Source organism: Entelurus aequoreus, linkage group LG24 (assembly GCF_033978785.1).
Source record: "Entelurus aequoreus isolate RoL-2023_Sb linkage group LG24, RoL_Eaeq_v1.1, whole genome shotgun sequence".
Taxonomy (NCBI): domain Eukaryota; kingdom Metazoa; phylum Chordata; class Actinopteri; order Syngnathiformes; family Syngnathidae; genus Entelurus; species Entelurus aequoreus.
Genome location: NC_084754.1, coordinates 20,766,871 through 20,792,491, shown reverse-complemented (window position 1 = coordinate 20,792,491; position 25,621 = coordinate 20,766,871). Strand labels below are relative to the sequence as shown.

Below are 25,621 nucleotides of genomic sequence, written 5' to 3'. Positions count from 1 at the left end.
CATGAGTGCTTGGTGTTCCTCTGTGTTGTGTTTCAAAGTGTTTGTGTTGGATGGAGAACACTAAGAACCAGGAAGCAATTGTGGTGCTGACAGAAGACTTAACAAAACACAAGGAACATTTTCAATACAAAAATAAAGTTAAGACACATTGTAAAACCTAAAATACAAATAAATAAATGTGAGACATACATGACTTAAATCAGGGTGCACCTTGCCTTCTTTTTATTTTGTCCTAATTTTTATTCAAATTTTATTTACACTTTTACAAACGTATATACATTTTATTCTTATTTGTTTTGTGTATTGTTATTGATATTAATCAAATGGTCTAAAGCTATTTAGGTTTAGGAAAAAATATATATTTTACTGTTAAAGCATGGTGATATGGGACCACCTTAATAAAACTTCACAGTAAAAACAACTAAAAATACAATTATTTCCAACAACAGCACAACTGAAAGCAGTGTGCACAAACTACAGTGACCCCTGCTTGAATAATTAAGCTAATGGCAACACATTTTCGAAATAAACTAATACCATAACCATTACCATAGCTAATGTTGCTAGCTAGAAAACATTGCATGTTGTCACAAAACAACCCTTTATTGTGAACATATGTCTCCTCACCTGTGTGCTAGCCGGAGAATGAGGCTGGAGAACTTACCATAGAGCTCTAGCAGAACCAGACGGCATCATTCATTGCAATTAAAAGTGGATCACTGCGCATGCGCGGCACGGTGCACTGCACTCAAGGTGTGAATTTTGCTAAATACGTTTCGGATATTTTGTTCTTCTATTCTTGAGCTTTTTCTTGATTAATTGACTTCAAACAAACATGATTACACAATAACCACAAAACAAACAAACAAACCTACTAGGAGCCTACAATGATAAAACATGGTGCTCATATTCCCCATTAAGGATATTATAATGTGCTAATCCAGACACAAACCAATTTTGACAGGACTCTCCAATACTTGACTGTTGCTTTTCCTATATAACCATAAGATATTTAAACCATAACAATGTATTGATGGAACATAATTATTTTCAGACCACTTCTCAGTTTATATATTTTTTTCATTTGACTGTTTTAACTAGAAATGTGAATTTTTATCCACATCTTAAAGGGGTTTATACATTTTCCCTAATGTACATTGAACAAACACGGGGTCGCGGGGGTGGTTGGAGCCTATCCCAGCTGCATTCGGGTCGCCACTCCATCGCAGGGCCAACACAGATAGAGAATATTCACACTCACATTCATATATACCCTTCTTTGTGTTGGGTTTTATAGTGTGTGATTAAGAAACATGAAAGCGTGACCGAGTGTTGCTGGTACCTTAGCCATGTGGCTTAACAGTAGGGATGTGTCTCCTGGCTTTGCATTTCATAGGGCCTAAATAGTGTCTATTGAACTGTGCATCCCCATGGTTTAGGCTATTTTCAGCCTAGCTCAGGGTCTGTTCACAGGATTACACTGGAGATCCAATGTGTGTGGCCAGTCACAAAGTTGCTGTCTCCAACCACCATTATTTATCAGCATACTTCTTCTTTCTTGTTTAGAAACCCACACACAGCTACAGTCGTGGTCAAAAGTTTACATACACTTGTAAAGAACATAATGTCATGGCTGTCTTGAGTTTCCAATAATTTCTACAACTCTTGTTTTTTTTGTGATAGAGTGATTGGAGCACATACTCGTTTGTTGTGACACAAAACATTCATGAAGTTTGGTTCTTTTATGAATGTATTATGGGTCTACTGAAAATGTGACCAAATCTGCTGGGTCAAAAGTATACATACAGCAATTGTTAATATTTGGTTACATGTCCCTTGGCAAGTTTCACTGCAATAAGGCGCTTTTGGTTGCCATCCACAAGCTTCTGGTTGAATTTTTGACCACTTCTCTTGACAAAATGTGTGCAGTTCAGCTAAATTTGTTGGTTTTCTGACATGGACTTGTTTCTTCAGCATTGTCCAAACATTTAAGTCAGGATTTTGGGAAGGCCATTCTAAAACCCTAATTCTAGCCTGATTTAGCCCTTCCTTTACCACTTTTGACGTGTGTTTGGGGTCATTGTCCTGTTGGAACACCCAACTGCGTCCAAGACCCAACCTCTGGGCTGATGATTTTAGGTTGTCCTGAAGAATTTGGAGGTAATCCTCCTTTTTCATTGTCCCATTTACTCTCTGTAAAGCACCACTTTCTTTGGCAGCAAAACAGGCCCAGAGCATAATACTACCATCACCATTCTTGACGGTAGGCATGGTTTTCCTGGGATTAAAGGCCTCACCTTTTCTCCTCCAAACATATCGCTGGGTATTGTGGCCAAACAACTCAATTTTTGTTTCATCTGACGTCACATGGACAAAGATAAGACCTTCTGGAGGGAAGTTCTGTGGTCAATAGTTCCATAATAAATTCATAAAAGAACCAAACTTCATGTATGTTCTTTGTGACCAACAAGTATGTGCTCAAATCACTATCACAAAAAAAATAAGAGTTGTAGAAATTATTGGAAACTCAAGACAGCCATGACATTATGTTCTTTACAAGTATATGTAAACTTTTGAATACGACTGTAAATAAGATGAAATGGCCAAAATCTCTACTTTTTGGTCGACGCCATCGTTATTGTAGCCAAAGTGTGTCCAAACAACTGCCACGGAATTCCTTTTCGTAAGAGCTGCTTCATGCTTCGTGACACCTGGCTGTCTGTTGTGTACCTACACCGCCAGTAGTGTATTTTAAATATGATGGTGTATTAGTAGAGAGAATTGAGGGGGAAACTGAAACAACAAACATGGCAGTGTTATGTCGGTCAGAAGCACAAAATGTCAGTTTCGATTATTTTTTGGTTGATCGTACAAGCTCTAGCTTGTACTTGAGAATACTAATGTCTAACAGTTTGACTTACTGCATGAATATGTAAAGAATGCAAATGTTGGCATCCTAAATTTCATGTCAGTAGAAAGAAAATAAATCTATAAACAAAACATTCCCTAACAAAGAGTATGGATGATCTAAGCTTGTATTTGCTCGTATTTGATTCAACTAATGTCTTGTAGACGGTGTGTCTGCCAGTCTTAAAGGCCTACTGAAACCCACTACTACCGACCACGCAGTCTGATAGTTTATATATCAATGATGAAATCTTCACATTGCAACACATGCCAATACGGCCGGGTGAACTTATAAAGTGCAATTTTAAATTTCCCGCCACACTTCCGGTTGAAAACGTCTAGATATGATGACGTATGCGCGTGACGTAAACGGTTGATAGAAGTATTGGTACCCCATTGAATACAATACAAAAAAGCTCTGTTTTCATTTCAAAATTCCACAGTATTCTGGACATCTGTGTTGGTGAATCTTTTGCAATTTGTTTAATGAACAATGGAGACTGCCAAGAAGAAAGTTGTAGGTGGGATCGGTGTATTAGCGGCGGACTACAGCAACACAGCCAGGAGGACAGTGATGGATAGCAGACGCGCTAGCCGCCGAACTCACCTTAACTTCCTCCGTCTTGCCGACCGCATCTGTGATCGGGTGAAGTCCTTCGTCGCACCGTCGATCGCTGGAACGCAGGTGAGCACGGGTGTTGATGAGCAGATGAGGGCTGGCTGGCATAGGTGGATAGCTAATGTTTTTAGCATAGCTCTGTGAGGTCCGGTTGCTAAGTTAGCTTCAATGGCGTCGTTAGCAAAAGCATTGTTAACCTTCGCCATGCTGGAAAGCATTAACCGTGTATTTTCATGTCCATGGTTTAATAGTATTGTTGATCTTCTGTCTATCCTTCCAGTCAGGGATTTATTTATTTTGTTTCTATATGCAGTTAAGCACGATGCTATCACGTTAGCTCCGTAGCTAAAGTGTTTCGTCGATGTATTGTCGTGGAGATAAAAGTCACTGTGAATGTCCATTTCGCGTTCTCGACTCTCATTTTCAAGAGGATATAGTATCCGAGGTGGTTTAAAATACAAATCCGTGATCCACAATAGAAAAAGGAGAGAGTGTGGAATCCAATGAGCCAGCTTGTACCTAAGTTACGGTCAGAGCGAAAAAAGATATGTCTTGCACTGCATTCTAGTCCTTCACTCTAACGTTCCTCATCCACAAATCTTTCATCCTCGCTCAATTTAATGGGGTAATCGTCGCTTTCTCGGCCCGAATCGCTCTAGCTGCATTGAAAACAATAGGAAAATGTGAGGAGCCTTTCAACTGACTACGTCACGCTACTCATACTTGCCAACCTTGAGACCTCCAATATCGGGAGGTGGGGGGTAGGGGGTGGGGGGCGTGGTTGGGGGCATGGTTATTTACAGCTAGAATTCACCAACTCGAGTATTTCATATATATATATATATATATATATATATATATATATATATATATATATATATATATATATATATATATATATATATATATATATATATATATATATATATATATATATATATTTTATTTACATAGAAAAAAAATAAGCCTATCCAGGCTGCACTGATCGCAGGACCAACACAGATAGAAAAGTATTCACACTCACATTCACACACTAAGGCCAATTTAGCATTGCCAATCAACCTATCTCCAGTTGCATGTATTTGGAGGAAGCCAGAGTACCCGGAGAGAACCTACGCAGTCGCAGGGAGAACTCTGCAACTGCGCAAATTCCACATAGAAAGATCGAACCGAGGACCTTCGTGCTTAAGGGCACGACCACTAATCACTGGGCCATCGTGCTGCCTATTGGCAGTGTATTACTCACACATGTTCAGTATCACTTATATACTTAAATAACTGGATACTAATTGTCCACAGGTCTTCCAACCACCTCAAACTGACTGGTGTAATAGATTGAAAGGGGAAAACATTTTAATCCCTATGATTTAAAACAAAGTCTTTAAAAAAAGGCCCGTGTGTCTTTTCAAGGTGAATATTCATCTCTATAAGGAAGCTAAATCAAAGACATTGAGTAAACCCTTCCGGTGGTGCTTTGTTCTTTTAGTGGGACAATGTGACGAGATATATTTACTCAATACTGACAGAACGGGCTGGGGTTTCTCTACACGACTAGTGTCTGCATGACTACTCACCCTCAGGGCATCGACAAGAAATAATACTTCTGTTCTGATACTTCACCACAGGCTCAAGCACCTGGCAGGCAAATAGGCATATTCATAGCAGATTGCCTCTAAGTAATGTTGTGATTATTCATGCCTACAAAACATGCCTGATAAAAAGCATTTAAAATTCAGGCTCCCCTTTTCAAATTGCACTAGGTCGATGCTGTGTAAAAAAAAAAACCCAAAAAACAACTCGACAGTTATTATCAATTCAGTGTTAAATAAAAAATTAGATTGTATATCATGAACATAATTACATTGATTACCACAAGAACACATACATTAGCAGCGTTGAGTATTGATATACATTTTCCATGGACCTGGAATTGTTCAAAGGTGAAAGGTACCCATTTTTATATACCTTTATATATATGTTTAAAGGACAAACACAACAAAGCAACATATACTACACTATTGCCTCACAAACAAAATCTGCAACAAGAAGGGCTGGGCAGAGACAATTACTGTTTTATCTAACGGCGTCTATAATTGCACAAAGATTGATGCATGTTGCCCCCACCCACTCCATGTAGAAATTGACATTAAGAAAAATAACAGCAGCAACAAACAGCGCATTTAAATACAATCACTAAAGACTTAAGGGGTTGTATGCAAAATTCACTATGGGCAAGAAAAAAGGCTTGTGTGCGGAACAAATCAGTGCCAAAATAGCTTTGAGGGTGTATGGCTTGGACCTTGATGCTACAACAGGATTAAGTAGAAGTGAAACATTTTCTAATTTTATTGAACTTTCAAATTAGAAATGATGTTCAAACATAAAGCTATAGACATGGTGCACTCTGATCAGTGCATGCAGACTCGCTTCATCTGTATTAACTCTGATGTAGTAATCTGAGTAATAACGATCAGAAAATCCCAGTATTCTTTATGAGCATTTTATGAATGAATTTGAGCACCTACTAATTAAAACCAATCCATTGCTAAAATGTTGTGTTTAGTGCTTAGTACCTGTTCTCATTACGCTGGGTGTATCTTGGTTGGGGGTCAGCATCTCCATCATTAACGTCGTAGCTTGCCTCTGGGTCCTAAGAAACCAGAAACCAAAGTTGAAACATTCATGGTGTGAATGTTCTTTAAATGGTTACTTAGTTCTGTAAAATTCAGGTCTGGGTTATCTAAAGATGTCCCTTATTTTGTTTTAAACTTACATAATTGCTGATGAGATCAGGGTGGTCTTTTTCAATGCCATCATCCAGAATAGTCACCACAATACCTTTTCCAGTGTAACCCTGAGCCCAGGCTACTTTGGTATTCAAGTCCTGATGAGTTGGGGTGGACTGAGGGAGACATAAGACAGTTATACAAACGTTTTTAGGCTGGAATTACACTGCATGTCTAAGTATTTACATGTATTTTTAAATGATCCTTGCATAACAAAACACACACTAGGCAGAGACATAGAAATATCAATGAACAACTGAGATTAAACATTACAGTTTGGTCGGCCAAAAAGTGGAACTATGAAATTTTAACATTGTATTATACATTAAGTCTTTTGTAAATTAAACCGCAATATATAATTATAATACTTGTATTATTTTATTTGATCAACTAGCTGATTACTCTGTGTGCTGTGCTAATATTGCCTGTACACTACATATGCGGTTGTTGTTATTGGAACAAGCAATATCCCTGAAAGGCACATTCCCAGGGGATCATTAAATTCTAATTAATCAGTTTAAAATAATCTAAGTAGAGGACAACAACGACCTAAAACATCATAATGTGAAATTTAAATTTCACATTATTTTTGCACACTGTTTCTAAGGAAAATCTTCCATGGTTAAGTCTCCTACTATAGCTGGTGTGGTATTGTCAACTGGCATAAGTGTGTTATCTATAATTACATACAAACTATCAAGGGAGTTCTACAGGGCAAATAAAACAATGTAACTGGCAAAGAGAACATGCTGCTCAGGGTTAATACAATACATTTTGGGCTCTAGCCACATATTTATTAAACCACAATGTAAAATATACAGCCAAGTGAAAGCATAAGCTCTAACTGTTGTATACTTTACTTCCTCTATTTAGTTGTCAAGTCAAAGCTGTGTAAAACACATAGTCCCTGTGTGCAACGATAGATGTGTTGTCTCAACTCCTGTTCATGACTGCTTTATGTTATCCAAAAACCATGTTATTTATCCTTTGCAACCACACACAAACAAAAAGCTAAAAGATGAGACTGTGACCAACTGAAGCATCCAAAAAAAACAAAGAACGGAAAAAAAAACACGCCACCAATAACAACATGATAAGGTAGTGTTTAATGGTCCATCTAATCATTTTTTAATTACATTATAAACTGGTAATGAAGATCAGTAGGAGTAAAGCCATAGTAAACAAATGGAGTCACAAAATGCAACATAACAGACAAAAAACAAAGCTTACACGGTAGTATTGTCTTAGGCCATTTCAACAGTGGGTTTTAACAATACTACAAATAACATTTATAAACAAATGCATGTACAGCACACACAAAAACACAATTGTATAGGATATGTAATTCGTTTTTAACTATATTGTATAGTAAATAAATAAATAATGATAAATGGGTTGTACTTGTATAGCGCTTTTCTACCTTCAAGGTACTCAAAGCGCTTTGACAGTATTTCCATATTTACCCATTCACACACACATTCACACACTGATGGCGGGAGCTGCCATGCAAGGCGCTAACCAGCAGCCATCAGAGGCAAAGGGTGAAGTGTCTTGCCCAAGGACACAACGGACGTGACTAGGAAGGTAGAAGGTGGGAATTGAACCCCAGTAACCAGCAACACTCCGATCGCTGGCACATCCACTCTACCAACTTCGCCACGCCGTCCCTAAGTAAAAAGACATGGTATATTTATTTAAACAGCTAGATGTTACTCTGACATTCAAATACAAATTTATGTAGCCTCTTTTTTGACTAAAATATTATTGTAATGGCACCAATAAGCTTTGTGTGTAAGAGTGAGCTGACTATCCCCCATCCCACACAAGACAATTTGCATTCAGACAGGAACATCTAAGTCACTTCCACAGAATGTGTCATATATTTAATTGAAAAGCTGCAATTAAACCTTAGCTTCTTGATTTACAATGTTTATACACGTTTAAAGGCCTACTGAAATGATTTTTATTTTTATTTAAACGGGAATAGCAGATCCATTCTATGTGTCATACTTGATCATTTCGCGATATTGCCATATTTTTGCTGAAAGGATTTAGTATGGAACAACGACGATAAAGGTCGCAACTTTTGGTCTCTGATAAAAAAAAGCCTTGCCCCTACCAGAAGTAGCATGACGACACCGGAGGAAGGACTGCTCATATTTTCCTATTGTTTACACCAGCAGCGAGAGAGATTCGGACCGAGAAAGCGACGATTACCCCATTAATTTGGGCGAGGATGAAAGATTTGTGGATGAAGAACGTTAGAGTGAAGGACTAGAATGCAGTGCAAGACATATATCTTTTTTCGCTCTGACTGTAACTTAGGTACAAGCTGGCTCATTGGAATCCACACTCTCTCCTTTTTCTATTGTGGATCACGGATTTGTATTTCAAACCACCTCGGATACTATATCCTCTTGAAAATGAGAGTCGAGAACGCGAAATGGACATTCACAGTGACTTTTATCTCCACGACAATACATCGGCGAAGCTCTTTAGCTACTGAGCTAACGTGATAGCATCGGGCTCAAATGCAGATAGAAACAAAATAAATAAACCACTGACTGGAAGGATAGACAGAAGATCAACAATACTATTAAACCGTGGACATGTAAATACACGGTTAATAATTTCCAGCTTGGCGAAGCTTAAAAATGCTGTTGCTAACGACGCCATTGAAGCTAACTTAGTAACGGGACCTCACAGAGCTATGATAAAAACATTAGCGCTCCACCTACGCCAGCCAGCCCTCATCTGCTCATCAACACCCGTGCTCACCTGCGTTCCAGCGATCGACGGAAGAATGAAGGACTTCACCACGATCATCCGTGTGGTCGGTGGCTAGCGTCGGGTAGTGGGTCTGCTATCCGAGTCAAAGTCTTCCTGGTTGTGTTGCTGTAGGCCGCCGCTAATACACCGATCCCACCTACAACTTTCTTCTTTGCAGTCTTCATTGTTCATTAAACAAATTGCAAAAGATTCACCAACACAGATGTCCAGAATACTGTGGAATTATGAGATGAAAACAGAGCTATTTTGTATTTTATTCAATGGGGTACCGATACTTCTGTTTTACTGGTTACGTCACGCGCATACGTCATCATCCAAAGACGTTTTCAACCGGAAGTTTAGCGGGAAATTTAAAATTGCACTTTATAAGTTAACCCGGCCGTATTGGCATGTGTTGCAATGTTAAGATTTCATCATTGCGTGGTCGGTAGTAGTGGGTTTCAGTAGGCCTTTAAATGTGTACTTTATAGAGCTTTTAGACCATCATGCATTCCTATGGTTTCAACGTTGTTTTTCCTACAGCTAAACTTATTTTGTTAGTATTTTAGAGTGATATGTTTTTATTATTTAACCCTAAACCTTTACTAGAGCAATAATAATAATAATAATAATAATAATAATAATAATAATAATAATAATCTGTTGTCCTTTATGCACATTCTTAAATGCAAAGACTTACATGCAGAGAAGTGCGGCAGGAAAAGCGTCCACATGAATAAACATTCACAAAGTCCCAACAAAGGATTGTAACAGACACTCAGACCCAGGAATGAAGCCGCTTGCAAGAACACCCAAACAAAACAGGAAAAACGACCACAATAAGAGTGCTAAACCGGAATTAAGACCCAAAACACAGGAAAACGCCAACAAACTCAAAACAAGGAATGAAATTATGTGACAGACCATGACACAATACCACTCTAACCTTAACTACACTGATAGTAGCTAAAAAAACCAACATCATAAGTCATTCATATTATCAAATAACATAACTATGGCGTGTTATGCTAGTAAAAACATATTTAAAAGAGAAAAAAAATATCATTAGTTTTGTAGATAAAACTACGTGTAAATGAGTAAGATATCCCGAACTTGTTAGTTACGCTTTTAAACGAGTTCTGATTGTGTGAAATATCATATGAAATAGTAGGCCATTGTATTCAAAGTGTTTAAAGATGGCTAAATATACTTTTAGTCTTAATCAACTCACTCTTACACACATTGCATATTGATGCCCTAAAAAGAGAGGCTATGTTACTTACAAATGTAGATAATTTTGGAATTAAAATGTCAGAATAACATCTCGGCGTTTAAAAAATTATCGAATAATGTAATGTATATAATGCGTCACAATGTAAACAAACACTATTGGTGGATCTATACCTGACAGCCACTGTAATGATACCAAGTACAGGCACGTATTTAGTCGATACTACTATGATTATGTCGATATTTTTTGGCATCACAACATCTTATTTTTATTTTTTTTAATTGATATTATGTTTATAAACTCAGGAAATATGTCCCTGGGCACATGAGGACTTTGAATATGACCAATGTATGATCCTGTAACTACTTGGTATCGGATTGATACCCAAATTTGTGATATCATCCAAAACTAATGTAAAGTATCAAACAACAGAAGAATAAGTGATTATTACATTTTAACAGAAGTGTAGACAGAACATGTTAAAAGACAAAATAAGCAGATATTAACAGTAAATGAGCAAGTAGATAATACATTTTGTACCACCTTAATAATTTTGACAAAATAATAGAATGATAAATGACACAATATGTTACTGCATATGTCAGCAGACTAATTAAGAGCCTTTGTTTGTTTACTTACTACTAAAAGACAAGTTGTCTAGTATATTCACTATTTTATTTAAGGACTAAATTGCAATGGGAAACAAATGTTTAATGTACCCTAAGATTTTTTGTTAAAATAATGCAATTTTTTTGCGGTCCCCTTTATTTAGAAAAGTACCGAAAAGTATCAAAATCATTTTAGTACCGGTACCAAAATATTGGTATCGGGACAACACAAGTAGTTAGTAATATAATCTTTTTGTTTGTAGTGTTTAAAAAGCAGGACAGTTTTGAGAAGCAAAGAAAATCTTATTTTGTGTTAATTACACTTTCAAAAGGCCATTCTGATGCATTCAGGTAAGGGAGATACCATAGATAGTTTGAAGGAGTAGTAGTTAACGATGGGCGTTTACCATAATTAAACATTTAAAAATGATTCATTTATTCAATAAGGAAAATTAGTATGACACTCAGCTCTTATGCATGTATTAAAATGCTACCAAAGAATAATAAAATGTTTATATTATGCACAAGGTATGTCTAGCTTACAATATCTACCTTTAGGCTGCAGATATAGTTTGCAATATTATTATTATTGCCATTATTATTGCTTTAGTAAAGGGTTAGGGCTAAAAAAAACAATAAAAAGCCACACTCTAAAATACTAATAAACAAACAAACAATTATCTGATAGAAAGTAGGTTGTCCTTACACTGACCAATAGTTGAAACGGAGACATGTCTCGACATGTATTCACCTATCAGACACATCTGACGAAAACAAATGGCTAATATCGCCATTTGGCTGGCAAATCCTTCCTGTGACCATCCCATTTGATGCTGTGGGATAAGGATACATGTGACAGTACCACTTTGATCGGAAATTGGAGAGAGAGACATCTGACAAAAACAACTGGTTTATATCGCCATTTGTCTGGGGAATCCTTCCTGTGACCACCAGGGGCGCCGCTAGGGATTTTGGGCCCCATGAAAAGAATCTTTACAGGGTCCCCTGTATTATAATTTCATCATCATTAGGGGCCTCTCTGGGCCCCCCTCCATCATGGGCCCCTAGAATCTGTCTCCTTTACCCCCCCTTTTCGGCGCCCCTGGTGACCACCACCCTAGTTTAAGTAATATCATTTTTATAAAATGAGAAAATAGTATGCAAACTATGTTTTAGGTTAAAGCAGATTACATTTCAATGACTTAAAGGCTTACAATAAGATAATATAGGGTATTTTTAGATGGGGGACAAACATCCTGTAGAATATTAATTAACTCATATGTACTGTGGGTCATTAAGCTTATAGCCAATAGTGTTTATAAATTAAGAAAATAGTATGTAAACTAATTTTAAGTTAAAGCACATTCAATAATACATCATAAAGGCTTAAAATACAGGTATGTGTATTGTGATCTGTGTAGATAGGTAACAAAGAAAACCTGTAAAATAGTACTTAACTCAAATTTGTCCTGTTTTTTTAAAGGTAAATAATGTTTATAAAATAAGAAAAATAGTATGTAAACTAATCTTAAGTTAAAGTACATTAAATAATACAACCTAAAGTCCTAAAATAGGGTAAGTGTATTATGATGGGACAATAACTCAACTCTTTTACTGAAACTGTTACGAAACGGCCTTTGGTAATACAAAGTGGTTACAGCTAACTTAAAAAAGTCTTAAAAAGTGTCTCTACCATAGATACAAACAATGGGACTAACTTGATAGAAAAAAAAATACAGAAGAAAAAGAAAATGGTTTAAAAAAAATGTTGAATTGTTAAAAAAAATATAGCACCTTACACGCAAAAAAAACTACAAAATTAAAATGGCAGCTGGATATGACGTTTACTTCCTGGTTCCGGTTTATCCTACGCCCTCTTTCGGGGTCATAAATCAATCCCCCTCAGTCCCACGCTGGCCCCCCCGAAATGGTGGTAGGTTTAAGCCATGCCCACTTCCTGGGGTCGTAACTACTCTCAATCCCCCTCAACCCCTATGGCCCCCCGTTTTTGGAGCTTCATATTACAACTGTCTTGAATTGGGTAAAAAGCTACTTAACTAACTGCAAGCAATATGTGAAACTAAGCAAACACAGGTCTAAAACGCTAAATATATTTTGCCACGTACCCCAGGGATCAATACTTTTACCAAAATTGCTCAATCACTTTATAAACGACATTCATAGAGTTACAAAGTTAGTACTATTTGCAGATGACACAACTCTGTTTTGTTCAGGAGAGAACGCACAGAAGCTAATACAAATTATGACAGAAGAAATTAACAAATTAAATCGATGGTTTGACAAAAACAGACTTTTTCAGATCTTTTGAATCTCAGTCAAACTAAAATAATAATATTTTAACAGCTTTAGAGAAAGTCAAACACACGGAGTAGATATCGACAGAGTAAAAAAATAAACATTTTGGGGTCTAACAATAGGTGAAAAAATAAACTGGAACTTTAATATAAAAAATATACAGCATAAGGTGACAATAAATATGCCAATAATGAATAAAGCAAAATTTGTTTGAGACCAAAAATCACTACGCATTCTCTATTGCTCACTAGTGTTACCATATCTGAGTAAATGTAAAAATATGGGGAAATAACTACAAAAGTATGCTTCATTCTCAAACCGTGTTACAAAATAGGTCAGTTAGAACAATACATAACTTTGGCTAACGAGAACATTCAAACCCATAATTTATTGAATAAAAAATATTGAAATTCAATGATTTGGTGCCTTTGCAAATAACTAAAATTATGCACAAAAAAAACTATAACCTGCTAAGCAACCATGTACAACAATTCTTCTAAACAAAAGAGGAGAAATATAAGTAAGGAAACATTTTACTTAAGACATTTGTATGTACGTACAACATGCAAGACCTTTAGCATATCAGTATGTGGAAATAGGTTTTGAAATGGGTTCAGCAAATAAGTCAAACAATGTACTATGATCCTATTTAAAGGCCTACTGAAACCCACTACTACCAACCACGCAGTCTGATAGTTTATATATCAATGATGCAATCTTAACATTGCAACACATGCCAATACGGCCGGGTGAACTTATAAAGTGCAATTTTAAATTTCCCGCCACACTTCCAGTTGAAAACGTCTAGATATGATGACGTATGCGCGTGACGTAAACGGTTGATACGGAAGTATTGGTACCCCATTGAATACAATACAAAAAAGCTCTGTTTTCATCTCAAAATTCCACAGTATTCTGGACATCTGTGTTGGTGAATCTTTTGCAATTTGTTTAATGAACAATGGAGACTGCAAAGAAGAAAGTTGTAGGTGGGATTGGTGTATTAGCGGCGGACTACAGCAACACAACCAGGAGGACAGAGATGGAAAGCAGAAGCGCTAGCCGCCGAACTCACCTTAACTTCCTCCGTCTCGCCGACCGCATCTGTGATCGGGTCAAGTCCTTCGTCGCACCGTCGATCGCTGGAACGCAGGTGAGCACGGGTGTTGATGAGCAGATGAGGGCTGGCTGGCGTAGGTGGATAACTAATGTTTTTAGCATAGCTCTGTGAGGTCCGGTTGCTAAGTTAGCTTCAATGGCGTCGTTAGCAACAGCATTGTTAACCTTCGCCAGGCTGGAAAGCATTAACCGTGTATTTACATGTCCATGGTTTAATAGTATTGTTGATCTTCTGTCTATCCTTCCAGTCAGGGATTTATTTATTTTGTTTCTATATGCAGTTAAGCACGATGCTATCACGTTAGCTCCGTAGCTAAAGTGTTTCGTCGATGTAATGTGGAGATAAAAGTCACTGTGAATGTCCATTTTGCGTTCTCGACTCATTTTCAAGAGGATATAGTATCCGAGGTGGTTTAAAATACAAATCCGTGATCCACAATAGAAAAAGGAGAGAGTGTGGAATCCAATGAGCCAGCTTGTACATAAGTTACGGTCAGAGCGAAAAAAGATATGTCTTGCACTGCATTCTAGTCCTTCACTCTAACGTTCCTCATCCACGAATCTTTCATCCTCGCTCAAATTAATGGGGTAATCGTCGCTTTCTCGGTCCGAATCGCTCTAGCTGCATTGAAAACAATAGGAAAATGTGAGGAGCCTTTCAACTGACTACGTCACGCTACTTCTGGTAGGGGCAAGGCTTTTTTTTATCAGATACCAAAAGTTGCGATCTTTATCGTCGTTGTTCTCTACTAAATCCTTTCAGCAAAAATATGGCAATATCGCGAAATGATCAAGTATGACACATAGAATGGATCTGCTATCCCCATTTAAATTAAAAAAATTCATTTCAGTAGGCCTTTAAAGAACTGTTCAAACTCAAAGTGTTGAAGTACTGCCAGGCTTGTCACTGACAGTGTGGTTATGTTTTAGTTTTCCTTCTGTTTGTGTTTTAGTTCCAGTCAGCGCTCTTATTTTTGTTCAGTTTCCTGCTTGCCTCCCTTAGCGCTGTTTGTGAGCATTAGAAGTCATTCTTCATCAAAATGGGAATATATGAACATCCCAGCAGTTTGGCATCTGAACGACAGCAGACAATGTACAGGAAGTGATGTTGTATTATGTTTGTTGGCTCTAAAAGTCTGCAGTGAGTAATAATCAGTGTTTAAGAAAAAAAAAAGCAAACATTGTGAGGAGTTTTTTAAATTAATGCGCCGCGTATGCTTAAAATGATAAAAATACGTAAATATCAAATGTTATTATAATTGTGCCCGTTGCTACCTTACATATGTACTTACATCAAACCTCAATGGAGGTATTTGGATGTTTTTAATGGCTTTCTAGGCGGAATTGCGCGGCTCCCATAGGCTCCATTGTAAGCAGACTTTTGATCGCATTTATTTAATATTTAGAATGCAAAAAGAAAATAACATCTGTTGTCATGTCTTTCATAATGATGGTGGACGACGGGCAAAATTCCCAAAAAAGTGCAGTTCCCATTTAAGCAAGCTGAAATGTATCTTTTACCATTTCCTTAGGCAACTCAACAGTGTCAAAATATATAATTTTTATGTTGAATTTTACATGTATAATGACTTAAGGCCTATCATAGCTCCGGATCACACAGCTGGGTGGATGTAGTTACCAATTTAGTCAAAAGGTTATAACTTGATTCTGAAGTGAATACATTGTGCAGCCTCAGCTCAAATTGAGTTCGAGCCCCCTGAGCTAGACAATGTGGCAGGTTTCTTGTGTATGGCGCTAAACCACTATCAATCAGAATCAAATGGATCTCTGAATGTAAAGCACTTGACTAATACACAAGTCAATTGGCAACCATTAAGGATTATTGATTTGTAAATCTAAAGCACTTGACCAATATACCAAGTCAATGGCAATTATTTTGGAATATCAAGAAATTCAGGAACTTGTACGACAGAGAGGTAAAAGAGCTTCACACACACACCAAGTACCACTGCTTGGGGAAATCAGGGTCTGTTGGGTCCTCAAAGACATCCCTCCTTTTCCTCCTTTTCACCACTTGCTGCTCTGCCCATAGAACCTGAGGTGTACACACAGAAACAGTTATCATGCTGACATTCTCAGTTTCTAATTTCAGAAGTTACTGCAATATTTAACAGATTTGGAATGTGCAAATACACAGTTACTGTAATATATAAAACTTTACACATTGGTATGGTGGTAAATAATATTTAATTAATTTCCAGAGGGTTCTAGAACGTTGGCATTGTGCAGTAATTCAAAACAGGGTATTTGAAGTCCTGAAGGCTATGGTATAGGGTGTCACTAGGTAAGAGTGTGACTGTACCTTTTTTATATATAAAAGCTTACAATTTTTCTAGAACTAAACAACAGATTATATGTAGCACCAATGTTAATGTTCTTTTTCGGTGTGTTAAGATTCTAAAAGAAAGACCATTTATGTCACAGGTTTTCTCAATTTAATTATTTCAAGCAACAGTCAAAGTGTAATGCTTCTCTGTATTCTTGTTTGATGGTAATGTTTTTATTTATTGAGTGCACAGTCTGAATGAAACTGTATGCATTGCAGCTTTCAGTGGTTACACACCTCAGAGGAAAGAGAATGAGGCTATCAACCTTGTTTCAATTACAATGAATGTTTCATTTTATTGCATTTACACACAACTGACTTTATTGCACCAGTGACCACAGAACATCTCTACTCTACAACTCTACACAACCTGCTGATGTGGTCAGGACGTGATCTTTACAGAGGTCTACGATACATTGAGACTAGGGATGTCCGATAATATCGGACTGCCGATATTATCGGCAGATAAATGCTTTAAAATTTAATATTGGAAATTATCGGTATCGGTTTCAAAATTATCGGTATCGGTTTTCAAAAAGTAAAATTTATGACTTTTTAAAACGCCGCTGTGTACACGGACGTAGGGAGAAGTACAGAGCGCCAATAAACCTTAAAGGCATGCATTTGCATGCCTGCCCAATCACATAATATCTACGGCTTTTCACACACACATGTGCCAAATTCCAAGCTGCTGTATTGAGGCATGTTTAAAAAAATAATGCACTTTGTGATTTCAATAATAAATATGACAGTGCCATGTTGGCATTTTTTTTCCTAACTTGAGTTGATTTATTTTGGAAAACCTTGTTACATTGTTTAATTCATCCAGCGGGGCATCACAACAAAATTAGGCATAATAATGTGTTAATTCCACGACTGTATATGTCGGTATCGGTTGATATCAGAATCGGTAATTAAGAGTTGGACAATATCGGAATATCGGATATCGGCAAAAAAGCCATTATCGGACATCTCTAATTGAGACACTGGAATTTCCGTAAAAAAAAAATTTACGTAATGAAATAGCCTTCCTCACACATCTTAATTTAACATGGTCGAAAAAGACAAAGCAGTGTATTGAAATGTTAGTAGGTAAAAGTTAAATTGGCAAAAAATATGAATTATTTCTGTATTCTCCCAGGAGCACAGAGAAGCATGTACTGTATGACTATGAGGGCTACAAAAATGCCAACTTCTGAAAATACATATAATTTTAAAATGCTTTAGAGTAATTGTTTTTTTTTGTGTTTTTCAGAAAGTACCTGGCTTTTGAGTATTGTTTTTTGGTATTGTTATTACCGTATTTTTCGGACTATAAGTCGCAGTTTTTTTCATAGTTTGGCCGGGGTTGCGACTTATACTCAGGAGCGACTTATGTGTGAAATTATTAACACATTACCGTAAAATATCAATTAATGTCAAATAATATTATTTAGCTCATTCACGTAAGAGAATAGACGTGTAAGATTTCATGGGATTTAGCGATTAGGAGTGACAGATTGTTTGGTAAACATATAGCATGTTCTATATGTTATAGTTATTTGAATGACTCTTACCATAATATGTTATGTTAACATACCAGGCACGTTCTCAGTTGGTTATTTATGCGTCATATAACGTACACTTATTCAGCCTGTTTGTCACTATTCTTTATTTATTTTATATTGCCTTTCAAATGTCTATTCTTGGTTTTGGGTTTTATCAAATAAATTTCCCCAAAAAATGCGACTTAATACTCCAATGTGACTTATGTATGTTTTTTTCCTTCTTTATTATGCATTTTCGGCCGGTGCGACTTATACTCCGGAGCGACTTATAGTCCGAAAAATACGGTAGAATGTATGAGTGCACCAACCTGTTTGGGAACTACAGATGGAAAATTAGCATGTGTGTAAAATCTGATATTTTTGCAGACGCGTATGTTTGTCAACATGTGCTGTACCTATTTTAAGTAAGGAGGGGGAATAAAATGTTGATATCGGTACAAAAAAAGAAGAAAAAAACCTAAAGTTAGACTCCTAGTTCCTTCGCAACTTTGCGGTTCACTCTCTATCGTCTCAGTATGTCATTGATTTTAAAGGGGTCACAATATTATTTTTACCACATTTAAAACAATTCCTGTTGGTCTACATAACATGTAATGGTGGTTCTTATGTCAAAATGTTGCATAAATTATGTTTAACAGACCATTTTCAAGCCACTTTCCAACTGCCTCTTCAGGATGCCTCTTTGTCTCCACTCCGTCAGTCATGTTGTAGTTTTTAGCAATTTCATATTGAGTCTACTGACGGATATAAGTTACGAGTACACGCTACTTTGTATTAGAAATGGCAATGACGGAGGATACATGCGCATGTACGAGCCAGTCTGCCCCACAACAAGAGGACAGAGAAAAATAAGGAATTTATTGACTACGATGTCAGACTACAATGGCGGACTCGTGCATCAAAGTATGCAGTTGTTTCACTCGATAGTGGTTAACTTCTTTTGACACATGTATTACGATACAGTCGTGGTCAAAAGTTTACATACACTTGTAGAGAACATAATGTCATGGCTGTCTTGAGTTTCCAATAATTTTTACAACACTTTTTTTTTGTGATTGAGTGATTGGAGCACATACATGTTTGTCATAAAAAACATTCATGAAGTTTGGTTCTTTTATGAATTTATTATGGGTCTACTGAAAATGTGACCAAATCTGCTGGGTCAAAGTATACATACAGCAATGTTAATATTTGGTTACATGTCCCTTGGCAAGTTTCACTGCAATAAGGCGCTTTTGGTAGACATCCACAAGCTTCTGGTTGAATTTTTGATCACTCCTCTAGACAAAATTGGTGCAGTTCAGCTAAATTTGTTGGTTTTCTGACATGGATTTGTTTCTTCAGCATTGTCCACACGTTTAAATCAGGACTTTGGGAAGGCCACTCTAAAACCTTAATTCTAGCCTGATTTAGCCATTCCTTTACCACTTTTGACGTGTGTTTGGGGTCATTGTCCTGCTGGAACACCCAACTGCGTCCAAGACCCAACCTCCGGGCTGATGATTTTAGGTTGTCCTGAAGAATTTGGAGGTAATCCTCCTTTTTCATTGTCCCATTTACTCTCTGTAAAGCACCAGTTCCATTGGCAGCAAAACAGGCCCAGAGCATAATACTACCACCACCTTGCTTGACGGTTGGCATGGTGTTCCTGGAATTAAAGGCCTCACTTTTTCTCCTCCAAACATATTGCTGGGTATTGTGGCCCAACAGCTCAATTTTTGTTTCATCTGACAACAGAACTTTCCTCCAGAAGGTCTTGTCTTTGTCCATGTGATGTCAGAACCAAATATTAACATTGCTGTATGCATACTTTTGACTTTTGTATGTATACTTTTGGTCACATTTTCAGTAGACCCATAATAAATTAATAAAAGAACCAAACTTCATGAATGTTTTTTGTGACCAACAAGTATGTGCTCCAATCACTCTATCACAAAAACATAAGAGTTGTAGAAATTATTGGAAACTCAAGACAGCCATGACATTGTTATTTACTAGTGTATGTAAACTTTTGACCACGACTGTACATAAAGTCACAAGCCGTCTGCGAGCCTGCCTTTCCTAGATGCTATACCTCTTTCACACTTCAAAAGGATTTACAGTTTTATTTTAATTCAAACTAACTCTGGTATTCAGGAACAAAATGTGTTCAACCTTATCACGTTTCACAGTCTGATATTTAATAATCAGAGACATTTATACGTTTATACACTGTTGGCCAAAAAAAATAAACATGTCACACACCATTATATTCAATTGGACCGCTTTTAAATTTGATTATGGCACACATTCGCTGTGCCATCAGTTCTAGAAGCTGCTACAATGTAACATTTATGACCCGAGCTGTATTAATTTTTCGCCAAAATCCTGTATTGATGACGAAGATTCGGACGACTGCACAATTTTTTCCAATTGTCCTTCCATCTTTTAACAATGCATTAGACTTGATTTCATTGGCTTTAGCAATCACCCCATTTTAAAAGCAGGCAGGTAATCTCACCCCTCCTTACTTCATGAGAGTAGTTAAACCATAAATAACATCCTAGTTAACATCGTATCAGTTCAAATTGTAAAACTCTATTGTCTATCTACTTCAGCCAGAAACTACTTTACATTTTGAGAGTTGGCATTGCTGTTTACACTAAACACTCTGTGGTTTTCTCTAAATAAAAACTGTAGACAAGAGGTGCCCAGATTTTTTGCTTCCAAGAGCCAAAGTGAAAATGTGCCAATGGGCTGCGGGCCAAACAGCAATTTTTAAGCCTGGAAAACACAAATAGCTTAAATGTAAGTAATAAAGTTCGAAACCACTCATTAGGCCTAATTTGGGCCCTTTCTGGCCACCACTGCTGAATATTTTCATAGCTCTCTTCTCTTTGCCAGGGCACATTGGACCACCACGAGGGATTTGTCCTCATCGGCGCCACATAACAGAGAGCAGATTCCACAAGCTCGAGTGCCAACTTAAAAAGGACCAAGTTACAGGATGCCAGCAGTGCGACAAGCACATTGTAGTTTACTATATCTCTTCATCTGAGTTGAGCCTGTGCAATGCAATTTTCTTTTGTGGCCTGTTAGATTTGCGCTCAAAGGCCACAGCTGAGTCCGTCCTGCAGCTTCCAGTGCTGGAAAATTAGCAGCAATGTGGGATGTTGTTGACTCAGTAGGCAGTAAAAGACAATAGTACTGTATAGCTTTTTGTTGCCCCATTGCTCCATCCATTACATGTTTACAGACTTAGTTGTTAAATGACAAAAAGACAACATTTGAAGTGGTGGTCTTGACAGTTAAACACAGCAAGCGTAGTGAAAGAGAGTAATAACTCTGGAGATGAACTTGTTCAACACATTTTTCCTTTGTTAGTTTAAAAAATAAATATTTTAAGTTTTGTCGCATTTCGGCTTGTCTCAAATTATGTGAACATTTATTTTTGATCTTGGTGAAATCTTCCTTAAAACAGAGTGGCAAAAATATTCATAAAAAGTGGTACTCTGATTCAGTAAAATTTTGAAAATAAACGGAAAAAGAAAATGTATCTTTTTTGCTTGCCGTTTTGCTTTGTACAAAAAATATTTAATCTTTACAGTGAGTTGTAAGAAATATTAAACTTCTTTTTACTCAGTAAGATCAAAGTACTAACCTTTATGCAACTACCTTCTGCTAATTCCTTGCTCTCTTCTCTCAAGAACTGTTTCCTCATGACAGTTTTTCAGCAAGCTGCTTGTTTGTGAGTAAGGTAATAACATTTTCAGAAGAAAGTTTAAAAACAAAAATACACACATATATATATATATATATATGGGGCAGCACGGTTAGTGCGTCTGCCTCACAATACGAAGGTCCTGAGTAGTCCTGAGTTCAATCCCGGGCTCGGGATCTTTCTGTGTGGAGTTTGCATGTTCTCCCCGTGACTGCGTGGGTTCCCTCCGGGTACTCCGGCTTCCTCCCACCTCCAAAGACATGCACCTGGGGATAGGTTGATTGGCAACACTAAATTGGCCCTAGTGTGTGAATGTGAGTGTGAATATTGTCTGTCTATCTGTGTTGGCCCTGCGATGAGGTGGCGACTTGTCCAGGGTGTACCCCGCCTTCCGCCCGATTGTAGCTGAGATAGGCTCCAGCACCCTCTGCGACCCCAAAGGGAATAAGCGGTAGAAAATGGATGGATGGATGGATATATATATCTATATATATATCTATATATATATCTATATATATATAGATATATATATAGATATGTATATATATATATATATGTGTGTGTATGTATGTATTCTAATTTTGAACGGGATTGTGCTGAAAATCTGAATTTCCCCTCAGGGATTTATTAAGTATTTCTGATTCTGATATATACAGCACTCATTTCCGGTGACTTGAAAGTTTCAAAAAGAAAATAAACTTTTAGAATTTGAATTGTGTTCTTTTCTGTTGGGTGCAACAAAATGGTGGTCAAAAGCACTGAACCTTTGTATTACCAAACGACACAACTGAACTGTTCAGTTTGTCTAAGATGTTTTGCCTCTCATCCAAGTAGGTCTTCATCAGTTAATGCTTATAGACTTAGTGTTTTAATACTCAATCTATATGTTGTGAACTGAATATTCAAAAATATTAGCAATATTGTTATTATAAGTGCTAACGCTGAGGGACTACCTTTAGCAGTTTAGCGGCTCTATCATCACAGAAAAGTAACTAGCTTATGCAGTTATTGACATACTGAGCCAGTGAGCTGCATTGAGTTGGTAAAAGTTCATTTGAAATTATGAATTATGCCTAAAACTCAGGGGTGTCCAAACTACGGCCCGCTGGAGTCATCAGTTTGGTCTGCGAGACGTCTTTACGTTTAATAAGGACTATGGCGCGCGGTGTTTTCAAACTCATTTGAAATATCTGACAATCTGAGTGTTGCAAATTTACCGCCAGCCTGTAGACAACATGATTAAATCAGGTCAATGACCATGAATTGTGTTTGAAGTGAATAATTGAATACAGCACACCATTTATTTATATGACCCAATCCAAACAACCATCGCTACTCATGGCGCAAAAAAAAATGGAACACATAACACAACCTTCTCACTGAACTTTGTGGATACTATAAAAAAAACATCCAAGCACCATAAAAAATTCTAAACTATACCCATTCAAAGCCATTACAATACATGATGGAAAAAATGCAAAACACTCCCTCCACACTTCCATGTTTGACACATTTTCGCTGCTTGGTATTTTTGATTGATTACAAGACTTTAGGGAAGTCATCACAAAAGTAAACAAAATAGTAGTCGAACTTTCAAATACTCTTAAAATCCAATATTATTAATTATTAATTATATCCATCATATAAATATAATATGCACACACATATACTGTACAGTATACGTATAGACTACTGTATACAGTATATGTTGTTTTACTTTACATGCAGTTGGCTTTTGGCCCCCGGCCAATTTTTTTTTAGCCCAATGCAGCCCCCAATTCAAAAAGTTTGGATACTTCTGCTGTGACTTGTATAGATATAAATATTGTAGCCATAAACCGAGAAGTTAATCAACTCTGACAATCAACTTGGAGAAAGACATGAAAAGATGCTCATTTGCGCCCATTTTTTCCTTTTGACCTGCGTGAGGATTATGATTAATTCTTTATCTAAATGGGAAGATATCAACATCCCATCAGTCAACATGTCAGTGAGAGCAGACATTGTAGAGTACAGTGCATCCGTAAAGTATTCACAGCGCTTCACTTTTTCCAAGTTTTCTTATGTTACAGATTTAATCCAAAATGGAATACATTCATTTTTGTCCTCAGAATTCTTCACACAATAACCCATAATGACAGTGTGAAAAGATTTTTTTAGATGTTTTTGCAGATTTATTAAAAACTAAAAACTCAGAAATCACATGTGCATAAATATTCACAGCCTTTGCTCAATACTTTGTTAATGCACCTTGGGGCAGAAATTACAGTCTCAAGTCTTCTTTAATTACGAGGCCACAAGGTTGGCACAGCTATCTTTGGGCAGTTTCCCCCATTTCTGCAGCACCTCTCAAGCTCCATTAAGTTGGATGGGAAGCGTCCGTGCACAGCCATTTTCAGATTGGATTCAAGTCTGGGCTCCGGCTGGGCCACTCAACAACATTTACAAAGTTGTCCTGAAGTCGTTTCATTGATATCTTGGCTGTGTGAAAAAAACTAACCGTCGCCCCAGTCTGAGTTCAAGAGTGCTCCGGGGAAAGTTTTCATCCAGGATGTCTCTGTAAATTGCTGCATTCATCTTTCCTTCTATCCTGACCAGTCTCCCAGTTCCTGCCAGTGAAAAACATCCCCACAGCATGATGCTGCCACCACCATGCTTTACTGTAGGGATGGTATTGGCCTGGCGATGAGCGGTGCCTGGTTTCCTCCAAACATGACGCCTGGCATTCATGCCAGAGTTCAATCTTTGTCTCATCAGATCAGAGAATTTTGTTTCTCATGGTCTGAGAGTCTTTTGTTGCAGAGTGACCATCTTCTCTTGGTTCTTGGTCACCTCCCTAACGAGGGCCCCTATAACCCGATCGCTTAGTTTAGACAACAAGCTAGCTCTAGGAAGAGTCCTTTGTTTCTAAACTTCTTCTATTTACAGATGACGGAGGCCAGTGTGCTCATTGGCCTTGTATATAGACAGTTGTGCACCTTTCCAAATCATGTCCAATCAACTGAATTTACCACAGGAGGACTCCAATTAGCTGTAGGAACATCTCAAGGATGATCAGTTGAAACAGGATGCACCATACTTATGTACATGCGATTTATTCGTTTTTTATTTGGATTACATTTGCAAAAATCTCAAAAAAACGTTATCATATCATATTGTCAATGGGTAGTGTGTTTAGAATTTGTAGGTTAAAAATAAATGTTTCATTTTAAAATGAGGCAGTAAAATAACGGAATGTAGAAAAAGTGAAGCGCTGTTTTACTGTGTTTTACTTAGCAAAAGTGCTACTTGCTAAATCTGATTATCACTCAGCTTCTAAAACTAGGAGCATATCCTCTGTATATTCAGGCTCAAAAATATAATGTTCTGGATCATCACTTGACCCAATGTAGTCATTGTTAGCTCTCATACAATCCGCCAAGATTAACAATAGTGGTTGTTGTTGAAGGAAATAGCGAACGTTATGATGCGTCTGCAAAATTAATAATGCAGTACACTTACAATGACCATATTACGTATATATTTCATGTTATTATTAATGTGCTCGTTATTACACAATATTTACAGTATACGTACAGCATGTATATAAAATGTTGATAGAGGTTTTTGGATATTTTTTTGAGCGCTTTTTAGGCAAAATAGAGTGAATCACATTACCTACATTGTTACCTG

At 37.2% G+C, this 25,621-nt stretch overlaps 1 protein-coding gene across 1 annotated transcript in view; it reads right to left on the bottom strand.

Annotated features, from left to right (window-relative positions):
• Positions 1-25,621, bottom strand: part of furinb (furin (paired basic amino acid cleaving enzyme) b) — a 189,569-nt gene that overhangs the window by 80,004 nt on the left and 83,944 nt on the right. The window contains exons 4-6 of the mRNA XM_062035290.1: positions 16,316-16,411; positions 6,300-6,428; positions 6,100-6,176 (exon numbers count right to left, since the gene is read on the bottom strand). Coding sequence (XP_061891274.1) covers positions 6,100-6,176; positions 6,300-6,428; positions 16,316-16,411 — 302 coding nt within the window. The remainder of the gene's footprint in view (positions 1-6,099; positions 6,177-6,299; positions 6,429-16,315; positions 16,412-25,621) is intronic.